Raw genomic sequence first — 26709 nt, 5'->3', positions numbered from 1 at the left:
CATTCCACATACTATCTGTGTAAGAATTCAAGCTGTTTCAATTTTGCTAGTAAATTATAGATAGAACTTTATTATATGCAATCCGTGTGCATCTGAGTTGCTAAGTTTTTGAGAAATTCTGCTCCAAAGTTCATTCGTCACTTTGTGAAACAGATTGTTATCATGTTTTCCTATGTTATACAACACGCGTAATAGTGGCCGTGTGCCAGATACAGAGATACGTCGGTTCGTGAAACGCTTAATTCCAATTTTTCATGTCGACGCTGCTTCGTGACGTCATAGCACTATGGGAATTAGCGTGTAAAGCGGCGTATCGGGATACGCCACTTCGTGATGCAGCATTTTTCATTTTTTAGAGATACGCCGCACAATCTGGTTAGCGTTCTTAATTAATTAGAACTCCGATCGGAATAAAACTTTCTAAGAATGAGCACTTTGATGAAATAATAACGTTAATGACAAAAACTCAATTTGGCAAAAAATCGAGATACGCCGGTTCGTGGTGCGACCGACGATATATATATATATATTTGTTGAAAGTAATTACTAAATAATTTTAGCATGCATTCCGAGTATATGTTTTTCATTAAAACACAAAATTGGTATCTTGATTATCAGTTTCTATGATTAAACATGTAAAGACTGTTTATAATAATTCAGTACTTATCACTACAAATTAGGAAAAGGTGATTACACATTTATAAGCATATTAACACTGCCTGTTTCCTTTTCTTCAATTTAAATTTAATTAAAGTCGTCAACCTCTACATAAAATATACATACACATAGTGTTATATGTTGCCATGTATCATCCCTGGCCCTTCTTTTGACGAATTTAAAATTGGCAACCTTTGGTTCTCAGTTGGTACAATGGATTAGCACTGTGAGATGTTAAAATGTTAAATTGAAATCCGTCTGATTTGTGGTCACATTGTGTGAATATTGGAGGCGCATAACACACAGTTTACGTTCACACTAATAGGAGACAAACTCTTCGGCGCTTCGTTAGCACGAAAATGGAGTGGAACATTTTTGTCAAATGTCCAATTTCGATCATTAAGAAAGCAAATACATTTCGCTTCAACAATTGGTAAAATTGTATAAATATAAAAAGGCGAGAATAACTCAAAATCTAAAAATAATCGGTTATTTTACAAAGTTTTTTTGCACTTCTTGAGAACTGCGGTAGTACATCAGCCAGACAACAAAAACAGTTTATTGGTATTCATTCTATGAGATGAGGAATTCGGTCTATTCTGTTTATGCAAAGAACAGGTAGTGTTCCTCATTATTTTTTTTCGGGGAGGGGCATGGGGCGGGCATTTCATCCAGAACTACCTTCATTTGATCAAGAACCACCTTCAGGCACAAAAAGTACCCCACCATCACAAAACTACCAGTCTACCCGTTTGAATTAATAACATAACTACTTCACAACACACATCTGCGTAAACTATGTATCGTATTACAAAAATGGAAATATCTTAACAGCATGTAATGACATATTTCAGTGCGTATGTGAGAACTATAGTATTGGTGTTTAATCTAAAGACACGGTTAACATCAATTTAAGCAATTGTTATCAATTCAGTATCTCGTAATTTAACTTCCTGCCATTGGTTTCCTAATAATTTGATACCTAGTTTTTGTTTACACTAGCTTAACCAGAAATGTTAGTGAGATGAAGTCTCCTGTTGTCCATTTTACAGTTGTGTAGCCATTCAGACTGTCAAATTATAGTTTCGCTTTCATTCAAAATATTGAAAAAAAAGGAATTGCACAGTGATGTTTATTTGGATATCATGTATCCATAGTATTGGTACCGGAAAGCCTCAACATCACAGGGCCTGTTATTATTAAAATCTATTGGCAAATGCATGCTTTTGTCTCGGTTTTGCGTTAACTTTGTTGTGAAGCGACACACAATATTTGACAATATTCGCATGCACGAGGTCCAGAATGACACGTTGTCCATAATAGATGCATAGTGCTATAGTCATGTAGGATGCCAAACTATTGCGTGCTGGTTGCTGATTCGCTGTGTGCATTCTTTTCAACCGATTATGCTAGTGCGCACAAACGCCCAGAGGTTTGTGGGGTTTTTTTAAGAAACGTGTTAATGTCAGTAAGTCAAATTTATTCGAGTCAAGTCAAGTCTCAAGTCATATTTTTTCAAGTCAAGTCGTCTCAAGTCATTTTTTCCCAAGTCAAGTCAAGTCTCAAGTCACAAAAATAGCGACTCCAGTCCGACTCGATTCCGAGTCAGCGACTCCAGCCAACAACATTTAATTGTTTTTTCCCCGCAAGACCTTGTTGTCTACTCTCACAGTTTTTCTTTCGTGCCTTCCACGATTTTCACTTCGTAGATCCTTTTATCCAGGTTGCCCATGGTGATGTAATCCTGTTAAATATTGGAAAAAAAACATACACTTCATGAGTCGCATTTACATGTTAATAGCAATAGCAAGGTGCCCATCATGCTCTGAGAGGAATTCGTATGTGTAGAACATTTCATATCCGCTCTCTGGTGACCTTCGAGAGGTCATGATATTTATATATACTTCATTTATAGATATTTTTAAGAATTGCCATTCAAAACACCTTTTTTTTAATAATCCGAGCCTAAAAGTTGGTTCTTAATTCGTGTCAGGTAAAGAATTTTCAGATGTTGGGGCATTTTATGTTTAACCTCTGGTAACATTCGAGAGGTTAACCCTAAAGGGGCCGGGTTATTTTGACCATCTCTCAGCCGGGGGGGGGCGGATTCCGCCCCCCCCCTAAGATCTGGGCCATCGAGTGACGAAAAATTTTGAAACTCAGCACATGCATAGAGCAACTCTTCCTAAACATGCCCAAGAAATTTCATGACTATAGGTCAAAGGGTTTTTGAATTATGGCTAATTAATTATTCATATGTATGAATGGCAATTCTGCTCGGTGTACACGACGTATATGCGAAAATTCAGTTTTCACGGCGCGTAGCGCCGGAAAATTTTTCGCTACGTGCCAACCCGTGGTCCGATTTTTATGTTTTTGGTATCAAAAGATGCGCAAAGCTCGAGGCTAAAAAGTCATAACAGCTCGGGTCGCGAAAAAATTCTTTTTAGAAGCTATCGCGGAAAATGTTGAGGGGGGGCGGATTCCGCCCCCCCCCCCGGCCCCTTTAGGGTTAAAGAACTTTAAATACCGTATCTGTTGCTATTTATCATATTTATTCTTCAAACCCACATTTTCATGGCCCATTTTCAATGGTAATATATATATATATATATATATATATATATATATATATATATATATATATATATATATATATATATATATATATATATATATATATATATATATAAATATACATATATATATTGCAACTATCATTCTATACTCATTTGTTGATTCACAACCAAAGATTTACTTCTAAAATCGTCTAAATAATTATAAATAGAAAAAAAAACTTGTACACATGTCATTGACCTCATTGACCTAATGAAGGTCACCGTAGGTCAGGTATGAAAATTTTCCCACATCTGAAAACGTTCTTCATGGAATAAAGATATATGACCTAGACCTGGGTCATAGGAAAGTGGCGTTTCCAAGAACGATAACTATTAATCGAGTATGTAAAGGTAATTGACCTTTCACAGGTCATCAGAGGTCAGATATGGAATGCTTCTACATCTTAAAAAAAATCTTCATGGCATAAAGACCTTACCTGTGAAGTTTCATGATTTAGTCAAAAAGTGTACAATTTGGTCCCGTTGCAGCCCACAATGTAGGCTTAGTAAATATTTCGTTTCTGGTACAGCTAAACTATTGCTTTTGTTTACTAAAAAGAAATTAAGTGTCTTAAATTTGTCCAAGATCCAACGCAGCATGCATATCTGTTTGGTATCCTGCTTTGTGGATTTTTACATCTCTTCTCATGACCAAAGGGTTAGAATTTTGGTTCCAGTAGCCGTCTTATTTTTTCTTTGGCAAGTCACTTCACTCCACTTGCCTGTCTTTACTCACGAGTATAAATGACTACTATTATGAGCTCAGGAGTAAAACCGACGGAGCAGATTTTGATCTCATTTAGGAGAAACATGTTTATACATATATATGTATATGTATAGTCACTGTCATTTTATGCAACTCTTAAAGGAGAAACACGCCGACCTTATGTGCCTCCGCTGGGTCAGGGCAGTACATTTTTGTTTCTAACATTAAAGTTGCAGGCCCTCCGCTTTAGCAGCGTTGTGTCGAGCCAAGTCTCGTGGTAACTGAGAGAAACGTCCGATCTTAATGCTGATATGAAATACTTTGCAATTTGTGTTCCACTAACCTGATCTTCAGACACCATGTCGTCCAACTGCTGATACAGACTCTGAAAGCTGGGTCGATCCTTGGGAACCTCCTTCCAACAGCTGCACATCATTTTGTACCTGCAATATGTGATAATGGTTTAAGAAAAAACACAATATATTTCAATCTCCATGTCTACTCTCAAATTCCTATCTTCAAGGGAGAACCACATAAAACATGAATTATTCCGAGCGTTCCGCACAATCCGACAATACTTACAGCGTTTTCTTGCATTGTCGAGGCTTCGGCATACGATAGCTCTGCTGTAGTTTGCTTATCATTGTCGTTGCTGTCAGCAGCGGATACGGCCGCGCACCTGTCGGAAATAGAGGTGCATTTAAACATTGGACTGTAGAGACTCAACACGGTATAGGTTTTCAGCCTACATGGTTTGAAATCTTTATTGTGACAAATGAAACCGTTCCACAAACACGTGTGTAAACACCTTCAACAATGGCCCTCATATTGTCACCCTTTTGTTAATACTCAAACATTTTAGGGAGACCTCCCTTATCTATTTTACACATCCATCCAAAGTGGACGGCCAACTGTAGAACCTATGTCTTGTAACTCACCAAGTGTCACAATCTCCCACAGCAGAATCCCGAAAGACCATACGTCACTCTTTGTTGTGTACACGTCATCAAGAATGGATTCCAACGCCATCCAGCGGATGGGAAGAGGACCCTGCAAAAAGGTACATTGTTTGTGACTGTTGTCAGTTTTCAAGAGCTAGGTTGATATTATTAATAAGCTAAATAGGTGATATAGAAGTGCTGTGGTTCGACAGTTGTGCGGTTTGTATCAAATATACAGCGTTGGAATATTGGACATTGACGATGTCTTGTTTGGACGGAACTATATAGACACCACTGAATTCGTGTGGTACCTGTGATTCTCGTTGGTAGATACGGGTGTTCATGACGTCACGGGCCAGTCCAAAGTCAGACACTTTACACACCAGGTCATCCCCCACCAACACGTTACGAGCAGCAAGATCACGATGCACATACTGAGAATAAAAAATAAATAATTAACTGTGACTTAGGTTACACATGTCACTGACAGAGTAGTCTGAAACAAGCTTTACTAGAGTTGCCAGTATTAGGTTTTGGAGTAATGCACTCCCTGTAACGGGACGCGAAGAGACAAGCACAGGGGCGCTTGGACCTGTACACTGATAGCCCACCGTCTGAACACTGCTGTAGAGGAAAATGCGATACTTGACCTAATCTGCAAGCATCCATGCTCGAGCATGGAGTGATTGGCACAAATAATGTTTTCTGTACCCCTTCAGATTGGAGTTCATTCAAGTGCGCATTGGGCGCTTGGTTACTTGTTCGGACTACTGTGTTTCTAAAATCGATATTACAATGACCACGTGTATCAATTACCTTTTGCGAGGATATGTAAGCCATTCCATTTGCAACATCCCTGGCAAACTTGACCAATGTCTTAGACAGTGATTTGCTCACGCCGGGTAGGTTGGGGTAGCCTGCCCCTGTGTCCTTCTCTCGATAATCCATTAGAACTTTCTTCAGGTCACCTTTAGCAAGGTACTCAACGATGACGTACACCGGATCTAGAATAAATCACAGAAATGGCTCGTCAGCCACACTTATTTTGTTTGTACCTGCCTGTAATCTTATGGTCTTCTAGAGCGCGAGACCAACTTGCGGCCAGATTTGTTTAGTGAGAATCACTTTGATACTTTGAATAGGGAACACTCCAATGAAAACTGAAGTGGGAACTTTAAGCCTACGATGATCTTCTCGAAATGATGGGTTTCACCGTCCCCCATCCCCGTTTTGTGTGTAGTTTTAGTCATGTAGTTTTTTGCGGTAAGTGTGATTTTTCATTAAAACTGTGATATACCTTTTTCTGCACAATATCCCAGCAACTTGACCACGTTTGGATGAGAGCCGACTGTTTTCATCACCTGCAACTCGGCCACAAGCTCGTTCTTGGCGTGTCTATCGGCGCCTTCTATAAATTGATGAGGCGATTAATCCAAAAATAAGAGGTTATCAGACCTCAGCTTTAGGACCCCAGAATCATATGAAAGCCAATATGCGTCCAATGGAACCATTAGACGCCTTGGCCTTATGTTACAGGACTGTATCTTTGTGAAAGAGAAGAGACCTATTTTGTGTCGATTTACAAATTACAGGGACCAATGGACCAAAGCCAAAGACAATCTAAAGTTTAGAAGATCCAGTGGAAAGACGCATGCTAAGCTTAAGGGGTATGGGGGTTCATACCATATATTAGCAGTGTGTCAAAGAAGACAAGACACTTTTCCGATAATCCCATTGTTGGTTATATTGCAAAGATAGACTTTGAGTGCACTTCTCCTTGAATTGGACATTTGGGAGACATCCCCATAGACTTGTGCACAAAATGTTTCAAACTAAAATGTGCCCAATGTAAATTTCGGTATGTTTAATAATTAGACCACGAGCAACAAATATAACCTAATTGCAACACTAAAATTTTGCCTCAAAAGGGAGGCTGTGACATTAGGGAGACATGAAAATGTCTCACAATGACCGATGTATCTAACCGTTCCAAGAAAGTACGATAACATGTCTCCTTAATGGTACATTTAGTGGATTAATAATAATAACTAGAGTTTGAAGGGACAAACACACGGTGTTAGGCTAGAGGTTTGGCTTTTTTGCATTGTTGATTGTTGTTGTTGATTGTTGATGTTCATAATTGGTTGTTTCTGTTGATGTTGATTGTTGATTGTTGATTGTTGATGTTGATTGTTGATTGAATTTGACGGTGGTTGTTTAGGTTGAAGTCGATTGTTGATTGTTGATGGTTGATTGTTGGTGTTAATTAACGATTATTGATGTTGATTGTTGATGATTGTTGATGTTGACTTTTGTTGTTGATTAATGATGTTGATTAACGATGTTGATTAATGATTGTTGATGTTGATTGTTGATATTATTTGTTGATTGTTTGATTATTGAAAGTTAATTGTTGATGTTGATTGTTGATTGTTAATGTTGATGTTGATTGTTGATGTTGATGTCAATGTTGAGGGTTGAGGGTTGAAAAATAGCGCGTGTAGTAATTATACAGAGGATAGTTTAAAAGAGTCAGGTGAGGATCTGCACGCGCACATGCTGCTGTAGTGTAAACATATCAAGTACAATCGTTACAAAAACCCATTAAATAGCTCATATTTCTTAAAGTAAAGATGGCACACCATTGGCGCGATACAATATATTGCTGACCATGCATTCGTTACCACAAGGAAGGGTCACGTGATATGACGCACGCAAGATAAATTGAAGGTCTTGTCCAATCATGTCGATTCCCGCAAAATTCAAGTTGCGGTCTCTCTCGGTCGATTTTGAATGGAATTTCAAAGATTAAAATTCATTACTTTTTGAAGTGACGTCACGTGACACATGATGACTTCATGATGACGTCATTGCAAAAAATTCTTCTTCAGTTGGTTGTGCATTTATGTATTGACAATTGAAGTTCCTATATGTTTTCATTTTTACAAACAGTTCTTAATTTGCTGAGGAGAATAATAACACGAATAACAATAGTAAATTCATAGAATAACTAGAGGTTGTAGGAACAACCACACGGTGTTGGGCCATTGTTGATGTTCACGTTGATTGTTGATGTTAACGTTGACGTTGATTGTTGATGTAGATGTTGATGTTAATTTTGATTGTTGATTGTTGATATTGATGTTGAGGGTTGAGGGTTGAAAAATAGCGCGTGTGCAGAGGATAGTTAAAAAGAGTCAAACAGCCGTTATACATGTAGCTCAATAGTTAAAGGGGCACTAGGTCCTGAAATCCCCGTAAATTTCATGTTTTGGATTGATTACGTATCCTATTTCAAACGTCTGGTTGAAAGGAAACCAACCTAATGTTTTACCGTTCCCGAGAAAAGACGAAAAAAAATTGCTTGTTTACATCGGACATGACGGAGTACGAATACGTTTTTCGTGTCGTTCTCAGTGTACGATATACACGTTGTGTGTCTTGGGAACAGTGGTGACCAATCACCAATGCAAAAAAAAACGGTTTCTTCAACGTCTGCAAAAGCGAACACTTTACGAATGAAATCACAACTAACATCTAAACAGCTCGAATTGATGGGGTCGCAAAAGTGGACCCCGAAATTCGTTCTCGCACACATAATACAGGAATGACACACAGTTTTAAAAGGATAGTTGTGTGGATGTTTATATCCTACTTTTAAATGTTATTTCCAATTAACATTATCTCGTTCAAAGCGCGTTTTGTAGCCAAATTGGGCTGTTCCAGGACCTAGTGTCCCCTTAACATACAACAGTCGTAACACCAGACACTCAAAGAGCGAGCACAGGGAATTCCCTTGTATGCAATCACGGCGCACTGTTTTCCGGGATTTCCCCTTTTGTACGCAATCATCGCCCATTGCTGTACACACAATGTACGTGGCATTAAATGAGCGTCTCAAGGCGTCGGGATGTTCAACTTCAAATTTCAAGGGGGCTGCAGGGCATTTTCTAGTTAACGTATTGTAACGAAACCTTGGGAAGTTTTAGATCTATTATTAAAGTGCCATTTAAAGCACAAGACTTGATTATATCTCTGACGGTTGATTTTTTTAACAATTTTCAAAGGAAAACAGGTCTTTTCATTGTAACTTCCGGTCTGATGATGTAATCATTTTTTTCACGCACAGGTCTTGTCTGCCTTGAGGTCATCATGTATATTAAATTTGAAGCGATTACCGCAGGTTTCGCCACAGACATCAACTGAAAATGCGTTTTGCACATTTTTAAACCTGCCGCTAGAGCGCGCTCCAACCTCATGGGGTCAACCATCTTTTTTTTTGAAAGGTCAATCCAGGCAGACACTTACATTGTTAAAAGCAAGTTCATATCTTTTTCCACTTTCAAATTATTACGCACTTCCGGTTTCGACCGGAAGGAAGGGTCACGTGATTTGACGCGCACAAGATAAATTGAAAGTCATGTTTAATCATGTCGATTCCTGCAAAATTCAAGTTGCGGTCTCTGACGGTTGATTTTATATTAAATTTCAAAGTTTAAATTTATTATTTTTGAAGTGACGTCACGTGACCCATGATGACGTCATGATGATGTAATTACAAAAAAAATCATCTTCAGCGGGTTGTGCATTCATGTATTGACAATTTAAGTTTTTATCATTTTCCATGTTGACAAACTGTTCCTGGGAAGAATGTGCTGAGGAGAATAATAACAACAGTAACAAAAGTAAATTCACAAAATAACAATAGGTGTTGGGCTCAGGCCCAACACCTTATTATAACACGTTATTCTATAGTGCATTTCAGGACCGTAGAAGCTCTCAAGGTGCTTTACATCAACACCTACAAGTAATCAGATCAATCTACTGGAAAGTATTACAGATATACCGTACCAATTTAAGTGAATGAAGGGACATGTGATTATGTAAAGAATCAGATGTGTTTAATCAACTATTTTATTATTTCTCTTTGATTGTCCTCAAGACAAATAACTTATGAGAAAAATAATAACAATGAGATTACATAAAAATATCTCCACTGCGCAAAGCCCCGATTTGATAAATGACATTTTCAGCAAACCTTTCACAGTCTTGACAGCAACCTTTGTTTCTTTCCCGGCTTTCTCGATCCCAAGTGCCTTTCCCAAAAGCACTCTGCCGAACTGCCCTTGTCCCAGCTCATGCTCGATCACCACGAGATCTCGTGAGAAAGAGAGTTCCGTTCCTACATTGCCGTACTCCACGTCGTTTGATGCTTCCGGCTCAACGCCGTCTTTATTGGGAACACTCTCGCGTACCACTGCTGTGGCAATTTGGTGCAGTGGAATATCTGAAACACATTTTTAGATTCACAGGATTTGAAAATTAAATTGGAGACATACATATGGCAAGTACAACTTAAAAATGCTCACCTATTGCAGAACATACCAACAATAATTCGATGTTCTAATTCCCTGCACAGGTTTACTATCCGAAGTCGCAGTCGGATTCGACCTGGATCGGAGTCAGATTTGATCTACATTTTTGCTATGATAGGAACAATAGGCCCTTTTATTAATTATTAGACATTTTTATCATATATTTCTCAATTTAATTCGTCCTATGGTTTTTCGTTTTTCTGGCGCTTACCATTCGGATGTTGGTGATCACTGACAGGCAGTGGTGAGATGTCACTGTCTGCTTCTTGTAATACAACGTTATTTCTGAAAGGGAAATAATGTTACATCGACAGACATCAACCCATTGTCTGTGTAGCGCTTTAAAGTGCTCCATTCATTACTCACTGTAGTCTGTAATGCCCGAAACACTCTCTGGCTTTAATGATTCTTCTGTAAATAATCACAAGACAATGCAGTGGCGCTTCGGGGGGGGGGGGGCTGGCGGTAGCAAAATGTTAGAATGTGACGTCACATGCGAACGGTCTCCCGCTAAATAAATAGCTGTGAGAAGGATGCAGTTGTACACTATTAGTTAATATAGTGTGCATGATTTTAGGATCCCCCCCCCCCCCACACACACACACACACACACATACAACTATTGATTTTCGTAGGCCTAAATGTCCGGAGAAAATGACCGGTCTACATTTCAGCACGCCTCCCTGCAAAAAAAATCTTGATCCAGCCTGCTAGCCCCCCCCCCCCACCAAAAAAATAAAAAATAATAATAAAAAAAAAAATAATGAAAATATACAAATACAAATAAAAATACAAATACAAAAATTTAAGAACCGCGCCTGAAGTAATGTAATGTCGAACAGGTGCTAATGGATTGTTCATGAAACAGGTTAAATGTTATTGTTTTATACTTAAACTCGGTAGGTTAATAGTGGGCTTTCCACAACAGGGTTTCTAAATTACAGAAACAGCCCTTTTGACAGATGGGTACTTTTTCTCTGTCAGCCAGGGTGCGACAATAGACATATGTTTGTAGAATGACAATAATTAATATACTTTAAAAAGCATGTTATGCAGGCCTATCACAAAGCTTCTTTGACGGGAAATCACATCTTACGGTTTCACAGTAAATATTAATCTCTGTCTCACTGTAGCCGTTAACTTTAACTTACACGCCATCTTGTTCGTCGGTTTCCGATGGTCCCTGTCTTTGTTGTTGATTATGATGACGTCTCCATAAGACAATAGCAAGACCACAAACGACGGCCACAATGGCAATGGCTGCCAATACAAGGCCAATAATGATGCCTACAGGAGAGGAAGCTTAAGGACAATATGAGCATATCTCAGTTTCGTCATAAATTAGAAAATTTTGCCTGTATTATCCCTTGCTACATATACATCTTGCAGACTCACTTATAGGCCCTTATTAAATATTCATCTTATTGATTGACAGCCCGCCGGTGGGTGGTTTCAAACGGTTGATCAAACACCGACTGGCTGGTTATAAAACTTTCCCGTTTTTCACATGAAATTTACATTCCTATAAGATCTGGTCCTTTTTACTCTTGGTTAAACTTGCACAATAATCCCTTAACCGGCGCAGAATCTAGCCCTTTTGGGGACCCACTTTGGTTAATTACTTTAATTTAAAAAAAAATTTCAAACCAATTCTGGTGATCTTCCATCTAATCTTAGCAAGAAACACCCTCTACGGATATATGCAGTCACCTTTAGTGTGTGACCCCGGGTCAGGCATATCTGAGCATGACAACCTGGGCTAAGGACCGATGCAATTTCTGCCCATCTGGGGACCCACCATATACACGTGCACAAACAAGGTCACTTGCGGGTAGACAGTGCACGGCTTGACCACAGACTATGTATACAAATACACCTCCTTAGTCTACAGACATGGCAAGATTGTGTTCAAGTGGATACCGTGTTGTGTAGCCTCAAACCGTGGCGCTAAATATTTGGGTCCCCGGGGGACCCCTTACTGTAAGTGTGTTACTAAATGGGCTTTCTGCGTCGGAGGGTTAAATCCCTGAAATCCCTGAAATCTGTATGTTTTAGATTGCTTATTTATCAAATTTCAACGGTCTGGTTGAAAGGAAACTAAGTACAGTTCCCGAGAAAGACCAGCAGTTGACTTCTCAAGCGGCGGATATTTTCGGTATACGCATAGGTTTTTCAAGTGGTGTCCATTCATTGTACGGTACACATTGTGTGTTATGCATAATACACAAAGCACTGAAACACAAGTGTTGTTTCTTGCACGTCTGCATAATGCAATGCACTGGTGGAACGTGTGTAGGAGGATTCACGACTTGCACCAAACAGCCCGATTTTTGAGACTCAACATTTGACCCCCCAAATTCGTTCTTCCAAGAATAACACAAAAACGCCGAGTTTTGGAAAGATGGTTGACAGACGTTTATATCATAGTTTTAAATGATAGTTTTAAATAGTTTTAAATCAATAATTTTAATACTTTCCAATTAATATCATTTCGTTTAAAACACTTTTTGTGACCCAATTGGGGGCATCCATTAGTGTTCCTTTACGCAATACTACTAATGAGGCCGTATTTCATGCAGTGCTAAATTCACACTTCCCGGCCACATAGCACAGTACGCGCCATGCGCCCATAATCTCCATATAAGGAGATATTTTTTTTTAGTACTACTGGCGTAGACACATAGCTAGAGAAGTGTTTCAAATTTTTGAACAACATCGTTGGAAATGTTTAATGTTTTTCTCTTTTAATATACCTTTTTACCTTCCTGAATGGGAATTGAATATGTGCTAGGCTGGACTTAAACAAGTATGCTTTAAACCGGCCTGGGGCCTGGTTGCTGATAATGCCCCGTATTTCAGTAAATTAACCGCATCTAAATGAACATATACTAGCAAAACGTTTTGAAACTAAAAAAGGCGCGAAACTTTTCGTTACCGTGATGTGCCATTGTAAACTGCATGTTTCACATCGCAATTAAGTGAGGTAATAAAGTGAATGATCATGTTGTATGGGCTAACTAAATATATTCGATTTAATTAAGTTTGAATATTGTAAAACTTACCTTGCTTCCTCGAGGTGTCTAAAGTACTGGTGCTTTTAATTGCACCTTCGGGCGTCAGTAGCAATACAGGAGCTATAAAATTTAAATGTAAACCGATAATATACGAAGCCTTTATAAGAGAGAAATGTGATCATGTAGTGAATTCCAAAAGAAAACTCCAATCTCGAATTCATTATTTTGCCTTACAGAAAGGCCTTGACGAAGAACGGCAATGCCAGCGATTTCTGACGGGGGTTTTATGGAAATGTTCAAAACGAAATGAGTGTCTCATAGACTCAGGTTTTAAAACCCGAATGAAACAATTAATGCGAAAAGTATAGAAAAACACAACTATATACAGATGCTCAGTAGAATGCATTATAGAAGTAAAAAATTCTAAAAAATAATGGTTACATAATTTCATTTTTAAAATAGACTCGACAAAAATCACCGGGACAAAGCGGTTCTTCTAGTGTTTGTGACCCAGTTCCAATCACATTTGTGGCATAGCAGCTGACCTCTGTGCAGTAATTGTCCTCCACATTAAATGCCAGGGTTTTACCAGTAGGCGCGCTAGGCTTGGTGCCATTTAGAATGATATAATACTCAATGGGTCTAATTAGATTGGCCTCTGCTTTACAAATGATTATTCCCTCACTGTATGTCAGGGATGTTACCACAGGAGAGACTGTAAAAAAAAATTCACACATTCAATTTTATTACATTCCTGAACATTTAAGCCTTCTCTGTACTAAATATATATTTTTAGAATATGTCACTTCATTTAACGTAATTTGAGGTGAAAAAGTGCCAAGCGCCCACATGTGATAGGTGGAAATGTGGCATCCCCCTTTAAAAAAAAAACAGAATATCTTTTAAATCAATGTTCTTCAAGCTTTCGTTTGAAAAATATGGGCCGATTATGAAAGTTACGGGTCAGGCTGCATCCACCTTTGCAATAGAAAAAAAACCAGTAATCTTGATTGTAATATATTTAAATAAAGGTTGCTGGAATAACAGAAATGACCGTTCACTGTTTTCTTTAGAGAGTTCTTATCACGTTTTTAGGTTATTGTGAGCTTCGTAAAAGTCACAGAAGCTTTTTTAAATCTGAATTAATGGAACAAGTAAATGTGTTTTCTGAAATAAAAAAGGGGCTTCCTGAGTCTTGGCTGTTCTGGGAACATCAGACTTTTTGGTCAATTTTGTAAAGCTTTTCTGCTGTAGAAAATTTTAAAAACAAATACATTTGATTTCTTTAATGACATTTGTCGAAAACTCACCTGGGCAAAGCGGTTCTTCAAGTTTCCGTGATCCAGTTCCAATCGCATTTGTGACATTACAGCTGACCTCTGTGCAGTAATTGTCATCGACATTAAATGCCAGGGTTTTACCCGTAGGCGCGCTAGGCTTGGTGCCATTTAGAACGATGTAATATTCAACGTGTCTGAGTGGATTGGCATCTGCTTCACAAGTGATGATTCCGTCCACGTATGTCAGATATAGTACCACCGGAGAAACTGTTTTTAAAAAAAAAAAGAATACACATTTAATTAATTGAACTGCCACTTCTCGACATTTGGGGCCATTCAGATTTTTTTCTCGAAACTGTGGATGGGTGGATCACAAAATTGAAATAACTCAAAATCGAAATTCAGTTTTCAATGACATAGAAAAAAACAATACAAGACGGGGAAAGAAATACCAATCAGCAACTTCGAGATCGTTTGTCGTGTATGTATGTCATATCTGTGCAGTGGCGGCACCAGACTCAAAAATGGGGGTGGGGGCAATTGCTGGGTAAGGAAATATTTTGGGGGACATTCAAAATGAAATCTGATGATAAATAAATTAATGGCAACTTAAAGCCTGTGTACGCGCGCGCGTACCCATTGTCAGTGGTCAGCAAATAAGCCACAAGAAGGTAGTCGTTTTTCTGAATGAAAAATGTATCAAACTGCAGAATGGTGTATAGCGAATGTACTAAGACGTGTGCACACTATCTACGGCTGTATAAATGCACGTTTGGCTTGCTTTGTCTGCCAAAGTACCAATGTTAAAAATGCTTTCCTTGGCCCATAATATGTCCACAGAATCGATGATCATTTACTCTCTGTCTTCAACTTGTTATAAATCTTAACAGCGAAGATAACAAACGATATTAATCTAGATAAAGTGTTTGGGACAAACTGGACGGGGGATGGGGGTCGTGGAGGGGTAAAATGTGGAGGGGGAAATGGGGGGGCAAGGAAACAATTTGGGGGCCAAATGCACCCCCCCCCCCCCTCCCCGTAGTGCCGCCACTGTGTCTGTGCTGTTCCGCTTATCCTAATTCAAGGCTATAATTTAAAGGGGTTACAGCCTGATAGTTTAAGGGTTCGATAGTCTGAAGGTTCTTTTGTCTGAAGGGTCATTATAGTCCAAAGGTTTGTTAGTCAGAAGGTTCAATAGTCCGAAGGTTCGATAGCCCAAATAGACGATAGGCTGCGATAGTCCGAATTGACAATAAGGTTCAATAGTCCGAATAGCTGTTAATGCTCGATAGTCCGAATATACGGTAGGGTTTGATAGTACAAATGGAAAATAAGGTTCGATAGTCCGAATTGACAGTAAGATTTGATAGTCCAAATGGACAATACGAGATACGCGTTTTCTTGCTCGGAGTGTATTCGCACGAGATGCGACTTTCTTAACGACCTTGTTGCACTGACGCGACGATATCATGTTGACAAAATGTTTACGTGGGCTTCCATACACATGTGCATGTATGTTAAAATAATTAAATATTTTAAAATCTATATTATAATTCAACATGCAAAGTTTGACATCACAAACAAGAGTATACAGAAACCTGTTGCTCAACATTTTAATTTACCAGGCAACATATTGAGCAAGCTGTACTCATTCAGATAGCATTCAAATCAAGAGTGGATAGGCAAACTGCAGACCAAAGTATTATTCAAAGACTAGACTGTATTCAACTGATGAAGTAGTTGATGCTACCAAAGCTCATACAAACTTTCATTCTTGTTAAACTTTCAAAGTGCTACCTTACTTTTCCATTTAACAATGGAAATGAGAATAAAAGTAACTTACAGCGAACGTCGAGTGTAATGAATTCCGACTGGGTAGTTTGATGTCCTATTGTGCGACATTTTATCCTGCGCCTATCATGATTTCTTCTTGGTATGAATGGCTTGTATGTACTCCGTGTATCTGTTGTCTCACCACCAGGTGGAATCGTTTCAGTGTCAGGTCTCAGACGATAGACGCCGTTAAACCAGTCTATAGACACCTTTGGTTTTGCTCCCCGTGCTGTGCAGGTAAGTGTGACTGCAATATCCTCCGTCACGGTCACTGTTTTACCGGAGGATTGGTCTACACCGTCAACAGCTATGGTGAGACTGATGGCAGGAACTGCATGAAGGGAAAATAGTAAAGTTAATATCATTGTTTTGAACTTAACACTTTAACTTTCAAATGTGTCAATAACAGATACTTGAAATGTGTAGAAATTCCCTGCTTTTATAGATTCATTATACTGTTTGTTTATTTAAGAAGGATTTCTTATTATGTCGTTGGGTGTTTCAAGATCTAGAAGTGATATGAAAAGAGCTTCGAAATGCTTTACGTCCATTTTACAGATTTGTATGTTTCCACGATTTCTTCGAGTGTTTGTGTCATTTTCGTGGCCACTTAAAAAAAAGGGAGGGCTTGACGGGAAAATGTCATGTTTGTACATGACAATGAACTGTGCGTACTGTTTTAAATTCCTCGCAAAGACTGGGGGAAAATTATCTACAATATCTACTTCTTCTCCAATTACAAACTTACACGTTTTAAGCTTTTTTATGCGTAAATGGTTATTTCATACACATTTTGATTGCAATAAAGGGCATTTGAGGTTCATTTCAGGAACCAAACTGAAATCGATTAAATATTTATATTTTATTATATGATATACATGTATCATACACAATAATTCAAATGTAAAGTAATATTATTATGTACTTGTATGCGTTGGGAAAAAGTAAAGATTTGATTGATTGATTGATGTATATGAATTTTTTCCTGATTACTGTGAGTTTTTCCATTAAAACAGAAGCTTTTTTTAGAACAAAAAAGGAAACTAGAGGTCTATGTCTAATATCTATGACCTAACAACCTATTACAAAAATAATAGCATGTGTTCGCGAGATATAGCGATAATCTTCAAACATTCAGAAACATATATAAATCACGAGATGACGTTACCATGACGTCATTTCAATTTACATCTATAATACATCCTTATCTATAAGCACAGACACAGTGTAAATGCAATCTGATCCTTTAGTTCTAAATATATAGGACTTCGAAAAATGCACATTGATTTTGACCTCACATGACCCACGATGACGTCATGAAGACGGCACTTACAATACACATTTATAATGTGGTCTCGTTCTATGTCAAGTTTTGAGTCGATCTATGCAAAATCAGTTTCAAACTTGGTGGTATAGGGTTGAGGAGGTGATGTGGTCAAAAGCCCAGGTTTCTTTATGAGAAGCTCTTGTTGTCAGCTGAATCGCAGTGTTTTGCGTTGTCGCTGACAACGTTGACGACTGGCGTTGGCGTTGACGACTGCTGAGCTGGTACACGGTTGGAAACTTTCTGATGAATGGGAACTTTGAACAGTTGTTGCCTATGATGAGAAAGTTATCACCCTCGAAGGTGTACAAGTCTGTGCCTAAGACTTAATGTATATTTTCACGAGCTTGTGCACTCTGCATCTGCAGGCTGATTGGGAGGTTCTCCAGTGATTGAATGTCGTTTGTTATGTAAACCCTGTAAAAAGAGTCTTTTGCTCGCAGTTTTGTCTTTTCATTGCCTTGGTGGCTTTTGTGTAGCTAAGAGAGAATATGCTGCTGCTATGTAGCAGTGATCACGATGTATTCGCCGTTACAGCTCATCTCTAAAAGGCCAGTAGTGAAAGGGAACGTTTGATAGATCTTGTCGTTCTGGCCATCCACTTACGATAACATCCTTCAGCTTGGTTAGGGTTGTGTCTGAGGCAATGCGCTGTTGCAATGCACCGGGTAAACCTTACAAACGTGTTTGGGTAAACCTGTCAAACGTCACATGCACATCAAGATCGATGCCGGTGCCATCTGTAACTGGAGTGCGTCTGGCTGTCTGGTTGTAACATCTCTTTTCCAGGACGGCAGACAACATTTACGTCAAATGGTTGGAGTTGAGGGAGCATACGGTTAGGTCTTAGAGGGGCTGACCTGATAGATTATAGCTGGACCATCTCCAAGGAGCAATGATCGCTGTCTACAGTGTAACTGCTTCAATACACATAGACGTTGAAGCGTATCGCTGTTCTGTCTCGCGACCGGCCCTCCATCTGGAATCAGGGCTGATCCCATCAATTTGCTAAATGCATGTACCTGTATAACCATAGAGCTAGGACCCAAGGAGTTCGAACTCCAAGACATCAAAAGTACAAGGATGATCGCCGACACTGCCCTGCGGCACAATCGCTCTGTTTTACGACCTTTATCTAAACACCAATTAGCGCGCTTGGTCGGGCGCTGCTGCGCCTCGGGCGCGACGTCCTCGGTACTACGCATGGGCGTTCATGACCGGCAGTGCTTATCCAACATGGCGGCGATAACTCCTGAAACTTACGCTGATATTTGCGAAGACAATTTCGACGTTCCGGACGATTTTTCGGACTGGTCTGATGAGGATTTCGATCCGACGGTCGGCGAAGATGTTTCGTCAGTAATTGTGAATGACCAAAACGAAGACAAATACTGTATTTGTGATCAAAAACCGACAGTATCGATGGCGATGGTAGCATGTGCAGATGCCGAATGTGCGGTGAAATGGTACCATCCCGAGTGTGCAGGCCTACCGATGGACGCGGACGGCAGATGCTTTGCCCCGGAGGGTTGGATCTGTGAAAATTGTAGGCCTCAGCATCAGGTGAAAAAGTGTGATTTTTTGCAATAAAGAGCATCTGTTTTGGACTACTTTTCGAAAGATTCCCATATCTGGCCAGCACTTTTCACCCTGTGCATGCTGTGCACAAACCGTATGAAAATGAGCGATGAGACTGGTCTGAAAATTTCTAATTTTTCTCAGTAGGAAATACTTCGAAGGGAAAAAATGTCTACTTTTTTTCTTCATATATATCATCTCAATAAAGGTCAGTCATTGCAAAAATGATAATAAGACATAAATCTGGGACTGAGTTTTATTTCCAAATTTTCTTGACTCTCCTTAGACTTTGTACACAACTGCCGATCGGAAGTGGCCTCAAGTTGCAACATTTCTCCACTTCAATATTTTCCCTGCTAACTTTGACTTTTAAACTTGAGACATTTTATCACTTTTTGATGGCTGATTCGTCACTGAAAGGAAAAATTAATGATGGCCTGATATGGGAATCTTTCCCTAATTTACGCCTGTATTACGATAGCATATGTGGGAAAATTTCAGATTGTTTCGGCCTACTAATTTTATTTTAAACTTTTACAGGCATGGCAGCCAGGTCATCTTGTCAGCAAGGAGTTGTGGAGGATACGTGTACGTCCGTTGATATGCCGTCAAAGAAAGCAGAAGGGGAAAAGAGCAAAAATAAAAGAGGTAAGTTGCTTCCCATGTTTATTGTAGATTTGTATTGAAAAATCACTAAATGTGTATGGGTTCATGATGAACAAAAATCTCAAGTCCTTGCTGAAAAGCAAATTTTCTCGTGTCGGCATAAAACCCTGAAACTGTTTGCAGGTTTTTGAAATGAAACTTCCTTTATCCCGAACAATGGCAATTCCAAGAAGATTCTTTGTGATTTAATCTGGGTCCTAGCTCTATGTATAACTGAGTCGGAGCAGTGGCGTAGTGACTGGGGGGGGGGGGGGGCACGTGCCCTCCGGCAGAGGTCCCTGCTTCCGGTTCCGCCTCCATTTAACATTTTAAATTTCACAAAAACAATATATCAGTTATGCCGCTGTGTCGACCGTAGAAGTAGGTTTGCATCGTCTCGACTTAGATGAGATCTTTGACCTTCCAGAATGCCATCAGGTGTGAAGAAGACCACATGAATGCTTCAGGAGCACTCGAGATCTGCTCAGTGTTGAGACAGGTGCGGAATGAAGATATAAGGTGTTGCCGCCGCGCCGAGAAATTCTCGGAGTGCTGTCTTATCTTGGAGGTATATGTTTCATGGCTGCAACCATGTCAGGTTAGGATGCACATCATGATTGTCGTAGACCATATCGAGTTTTAATTGCGTCCTTTTTACTGTTAAACATATAGTTATCCAGTGATTCTTTGTGACAGGTATAGCGTTGTATGCTGACAAGTATTTCTCTGCCCAGAGGAGCGTGTGCCTCCAAAGTTTCTACATTAAAGCCTAGAGCTGTATGCATCAACGGGAAGATGCATTGATGCCTCACGAGTAAAAAATTACACCCTAGCTCAAGGGTCTGATGTTTTGTGAGAGTTTTGTCTTTTCGAGGGAGTTCCTTCTGTCAGTCTAAGTTTCACACCTGCGATGAACTGTGATGAACAATGGAAACTCAATGTTGTTTTTGAAAACATATTTATTTGCGTGTAGTTTCAGCCGCGATAGAAACTCATCACTCTTCGGCTGTCCATTGATTTCGATGTTGACTGTGTTGACGAGTTATCTTTGGCAGGCCGTTTGTGGGTCACAAGGCCTGAGTTGGATCTATTAAAATTTAAAAACTTCTATATGACGAGATTTCTTGCTCTTTTCTTGCACATTCGCTCATCTCTTGCTCTTTCTTTGCTCTTTTCTTGCTCATTTGCTTATTCCTTGGCCTTTTTTTGCTCATAATTTGCTCATCCTTGCTCATTTCTTGCTTATTGCTCATCCTTGCTCTTCTCTTGCGCATTTGCTCTTTCCTTGCTCATTTGCTCATTCCTTGCTCTTCTCTTGCTCATAATTTGCTGATTTCCTGCTCATTTCTTGCTCATTTGGTCTTTCGCTCTTTTCTTGCTAATCTGCTCATTTCGCTTCCCATTCGCAAATCGGTGCTCATTCTCTGATCAGTGAAAAAGAAATGTGCGTATGGCCAGCTAAGTGAGCAAGGAAAGAGCAAATGAGCAAGAAATAAGGCCCTTATTTGCTCATTCCTTGCTCTTTCTTGCTCATATAATATTGTTGCTCATTTCCTGCTCATTAGCAAGGAAAGAGCAAAATGAGCAAGAAAAGAGCAAGGAATGAGCAAATTAGCAAGAAAAGGGCAAATCGCAAAAAAAATTAGCAAGGAATAAACAATTAGCAAGAAAAAAGCAAGGGATTTGCAAATTATTAGCAACAAAAGAGCAAGGAATAGGCAAATGAGCAAGGAAAGAGCAAATAGGCAGCAAAATGAGCAAATGAGCAAGAAAATTAGCGAGGAAAGAGCAAGTGAGCAAGGAATGACCAAATTAGCAAGAAAAGGGCAAATGCGCAAGAAATGAGCACGGAAAAGACAATAAGTAAAAAAAGAGCAAGGAATGAGCAAATAATGAGCAAGAAAAGATCAAGGAATAAGCATATGAGCAAGGAAAGAGCAAATGACAAAGAAATGAGCAAGGGAAGAGCAAGGAAAGACAAAATGAGCAAAAATGAGCAGGAAATGAGCAAGAATATTATATGAGCAAGAAATAAGCAAGGAATGAGCAAATGCACAAGAAATAGGCAAGGAATGAGCAAATGAGCAAGAAATGAGAAATGAATAAGCAAATAAGCAAGGAAAGAGCAAATGGGCAAGAAAAGAGCAAATGGGCAAGAAACTAGCAAGGAAAGAGTAAATGAGCAAGAAAAGAGCAAGGAACGAGCAAATTAGCAAGAAAAGGGCAAATGCGCAAGAAATGAGCAAGGATGAGCAAATGAGCAAGGAAAGAGCAAATGAGCAAGAGATGAGCGAATGATCAAGAAAGGAGCATGAAATCTTGTTATATAGAAGTCCTTAAATTGGTGTGATTGGTCCAATCAACATCATCGAAAGCATTAAAAAAAACAAAAGAAGAAGAAAAACAAATGAAATGCTATGAATGGCTATACTGAATAGGTATCTTCAGTACACTATACAATAAATCGCTTTAAATATGATTTATGTGTACATTTACCTCCTCATCGGGAACCGGCATAAACAAACACACTTAAAATGTGCGCCCGCTATGTGCTCTCTCTAATATCCGTCTGTTTACCCCCTTCTTTTGTGTAACCAATTATCTATACCAACAATACTCATTCATCGCTAATCCCCCACCTTATTATCGATTTGTCCATCGATCCATTACGTCACCACGCAACAGACACACCCCGTATTATGATCCTCGTCGGGGTTACCGATATGATCCTCCACAAAAAAACGGGGTCAAATACGCAGTCTACACTATTGATATGCATGACAAGGTTGTTCAATTCGACAAAGTTGACTATGCGTTATATCCAATCAGAGAAGTAATTGGAATCACGTGGTGGCACTATGATCCAATCACAAGTGCAAGTTTGGATAACGTGGGACGCGATATTTTCGGCGGGAGCAGTGGGTGCGGGCGGCAGGGCCGCAATTTTTCTTTTCACAAACTACTTCCGCATACATGGTTGTTTAGCGCCCTCCAGTGTTGTAGTTGAGACCGGATAGTCCGAGACCGAGACCAAGACCGAGACCTGAAGTTGCGAGACCGAGACCGAGACCGAGACCAGCCCCTTCAAGGCGGACCGAGACCGAGACCGAAATGGTCCGAGACCGAAACCGAGACCGAGACCGCGGATAATAAATAACAATAATCTAAATAAACAACAAGACACTAATTACAGCTGAACAGTCTGTCCTTGAGATGTTGATGTTCATGGGGATGTGAAGGAAGTGATTGAAAGTTAGGATCACTTGTACCAGCTTAATTGTGTCGTGCGAGTGCTCTTCGTGTTTGCTTCATGCCATAAATTACAACATGGCAACAGAATTTGTTATTTTCACAATCAATTAAAAAAATTGGAAGCAACCTAATTTAAAGAAGGGGAAACCTTATTTGATGAACTCCATATATTTTTGCCACTTTTTTAAAAATATTTTTTTTATTTTTTGTTTTAACTCCTATAAAGTGTAAATCTGATGAAGAAATTCTAACTTAGGAGTACGACAATTTGTACTAGTTTTTGCAAAACTTGAAAATGTTGAAACTTGACAAAAGTATAAAGTTAAAGGTGGATGTTTCATCTGTTATAGGAACTTGGACCCTAAATTCCACAGCCACCCCTTGGTTTCAGCAATGACCACTAACGGATATTCAAATGCAACTTTAATTTTACATTGGACCTCCTTGTAAACCTGATTCGAACAAAATTTGGAGGAAGAAAATATTGATTTATTTTAGTCATGGAATATAGATTTGTACATGTAGACCAAAACAATTGAGAGATGGTAGCCAGATATGGATTGGTCTCCCCCCCCCCCCCCTCCCCCACATCCCGCTTTGTGATTCTCCTTCCAACCCTGCATGATTGTGTGTCCCCTACATGTTTGTTTCCTGTTCCTCTGTCACTTACCTCTGAAGAAGGCCTGGCTAAGGCTGAAATGTAATGCCACTTTATTTTTGTTTAATGTCAATAACGTTACATATACTATATAAGATTGATGAACCATATTTGCCTGATCTATCTTCTGTTAATCAGCCCGCCGTCATCATCGTCATTAGCCTATTTGAGAATATGGCCGACACAATAGAAGGGCGCTGTCACAAACTGAATGTGGTGGGCGAGATGTACTTTTAGGATTCATGGCTCAGTGCGCACGCCTCTCTGTGTTTTGTACCGTGCCAGCGTATCGCCCGCATCGGCTACTTTGCCGGGCGATTTACTTGAATATTTTAGTGATTAACAAGTACCACATATTGCCAATATATTAAAAGTTTATTGTGATGGCCGTAAACAGCATATAGTAAACAGATTACATGGCGAGTCAAAAAGAAAATGACCGTATGAAGAAAAAAATGGCACGCTTCATTTTGTAAAAAATACAATTGGGATAAAGAACATGTTATTGATTAGTTACTGTGAACATTTCACGTAATTTGCATACTCTATTCCCAAGTCGTGTCTATTTTAATAAAGAGATCACAAAATTCAGCTTTCCACGACTAATACTAATTTAACGGTCTACGCATTGATGAATATCCATTTATAAATATAATGGAAAAAAAACGTATTCCCGCCTCCACGAATAAAGGAAAAATTGAAAAGGAAAATAGAAAAAAAATCACCAACATTTCTAGGGAAAAAGAGTTGGATTGTTCCCCACATTCAAAAACAAAATCTGACGGTAAAAATAATGATTCAGTCTTGATTCATAAGATTTAAATCTCAGTTGTATTTGGAATCAATGAGGAAGGCTATAAAGTGCTTGTTTCAACAGATCATCCCACAATAAAAACGAAAAGTAAGAAGAGGAGCAATGGTTATTGGACTATGCCTCACTCACTAGGACGTGATGAGAGACATCTCCATTAGCATCACACTGCAGTCACATTTGCCCTAAACTGATTCTTTACTAAACCCTAAAAGGGCCGGGGGCGGAATCCGCCCCCTCACTTTTTGGCTGGTCTCGACTCGAGACCAGCCAAAATATCGAGACCAAAGGGGACCGAGACCGAGACGAAGACCGAGACCACAGCTCCCGAGACCGAGACTTAGACCGAGACCGGCAAAAAGTGGTCTCGAGACCGAGACCGAGACTGAGACCGGTCTCGAGACCTACAACACTTTTATGATGCTCTGGAAAAAAATTGCCCGAAATTTTACGGTAAAATGCCGCTCAAACGGGTTGCCAACGAAAAACCGTAAAATTACGGTCAGTTACGGGCTCCTGGAATGACGGTGACCGTAACTTCTGCGCAGTTTGACCGTAATTTTTACGGTAATTTAGTTGCCGTAATGCAATGGCATGATAAAAGGGAGGCCTGGCTGGGGGGGGGGGGGGGGGGGCTGGGGTGTGACATGGTGGTGTTGGGGGGCAGTAATATACCAGCTCGGGTGGGGCATAGGTGGAATCCAGAATGGGGTAGTGCATTGGCAGTTGGTGCGCGGGAAGTGAATTAAAGGGGGGAACATCTCAGGCTCGGGGAAGGCGGCAGAGCAGAATTAACTTGTGGTTAAAATATTCAAAAAAATTCTTTCAAGCAGGTCTTGTAAGAAAAGTCATCTAACACAAGGTAGACTCGACCACAGGAGGCTCCTTCCTGCCACAAGGGTCCTTACTGCACAGAGAACTCAAGTAAAGACAAAACAAAACACAATTAAAAATGTTCCACTCTCTCTACATGATTTTTTTGTAAGATTATTGTTTCTGTCGATGTAAGTCAAAATGAAGTGAAGAACAGAAATTGCCCTTAACTCTCAACCAAAAGAAAATGTTGTACAAAATTGTTTTTAAAACCTTCAGTAAAATTCAAGTGTTAAAACATAATAAGATGCAACTTTACATCGTAAAAATGTACATAACATTTAACTTAAAAGTTAAAGCAAAATAATTTACAATTTACATTACTTCTGTTGATTGTGTGTTCAGGATTACAATGCTTTTTGTGCTAAACATTAAGCCAGTGCATTCAATGGAAACAAAGACATAAAGGGGAAAAAGATATTCCATCAAAAGTAAAGAATGAAACACTTAACATTTTAAATCTTATGTATTGCTTGGCCCCTTAACAACAAACGTTACGTTTTGAGTGAATTTCCAATCGCCGGAATTGAGAGAGTAGATAAACGACCGAGTACTTTTTCACTTCAAAATAAGCTTTTCAAATTGCATCTCACCTTCTACATTGATTGTAACAATCATACTGTCGATCAGTTCACCATCTGCGTCAAACGCTTCGCATTGTAGTGCCTTTCCGTGGATGCCTCTGTTAGGTGACATAACGATAGTACTACTAACGTCCCATCCGTGAATGGTGACGACGCTTCTGTTACTGAATTGTTTGACTAGCTGGCCAGACAAGGTCCAAACAAGTTCCACTTCGCAGTTTACGTCTGTTATCGAGCACGTAAATTCATGATCTTCTCTTTCAATAAGGATTGCTATTCCAGCATTAGAAGGAAAGTCTTCAGTTGAATCGAAGAGAAACATTCGAGCAAAAACTGTTGAAAAGGGGAAGGAAACAAATAAAGGGACCACGAAACAATGAACGAAACGATGAAAACTAATTAACAAAGAGAACGTAGTCCAAGGTTTATCAAAAGGGCGAAGTAATTATAATGTTCAATCAATAATGTGTTAAGTTGCAAAGAAAAAATCATGATCCTTCAATTCTGACAATGTTCGACGATGTCAGTGTATAATTTGGGAGAAAACGGGAAATTTATTT

At 39.3% G+C, this 26709-nt stretch overlaps 1 protein-coding gene across 1 annotated transcript; it reads right to left on the bottom strand.

The window, feature by feature from the left end:
- Positions 1 to 2323: 2323 nt before the first annotated feature.
- Positions 2324 to 26261, bottom strand: LOC119732844 (fibroblast growth factor receptor 2-like). Its single transcript, XM_038206447.1, has 13 exons — positions 26159 to 26261; positions 16567 to 16755; positions 14622 to 14858; positions 11449 to 11584; positions 10509 to 10582; positions 9961 to 10209; positions 6220 to 6330; positions 5739 to 5926; positions 5234 to 5356; positions 4920 to 5031; positions 4564 to 4660; positions 4325 to 4424; positions 2324 to 2401 (listed from the first exon to the last, which is right to left on the bottom strand). The coding sequence occupies exons 1-13, from the start codon at positions 26259 to 26261 to the stop codon at positions 2324 to 2326; spliced, it is 1797 nt and encodes a 598-aa protein (XP_038062375.1).
- Between the last annotated feature and the right edge of the window lie 448 nt (positions 26262 to 26709).

This window comes from Patiria miniata, unplaced genomic scaffold, assembly GCF_015706575.1.
Source record: "Patiria miniata isolate m_02_andy unplaced genomic scaffold, ASM1570657v1 HiC_scaffold_25, whole genome shotgun sequence".
Lineage (NCBI taxonomy): Eukaryota > Metazoa > Echinodermata > Asteroidea > Valvatida > Asterinidae > Patiria > Patiria miniata.
Note: the sequence above shows the minus strand (reverse complement) of the source record. Positions and strands in the feature narration are given on the sequence as shown.

Excerpts from the sequence above, each read along its gene's own strand:
- LOC119732844 (XM_038206447.1), bottom strand. The coding sequence starts at position 26,261 with ATGTCACCTAACAGAGGCATCCACGGAAAGGCACTACAATGCGAAGCG. Across the intron at positions 10,583-11,448 it reads ACCGACGAACAAGATGGCGT|AAATAACGTTGTATTACAAG; the intron begins GTAAGTTAAAGT and ends TTTCCCTTTCAG. Across the intron at positions 5,032-5,233 it reads TCTACCAACGAGAATCACAG|GGTCCTCTTCCCATCCGCTG; the intron begins GTACCACACGAA and ends ACCTTTTTGCAG.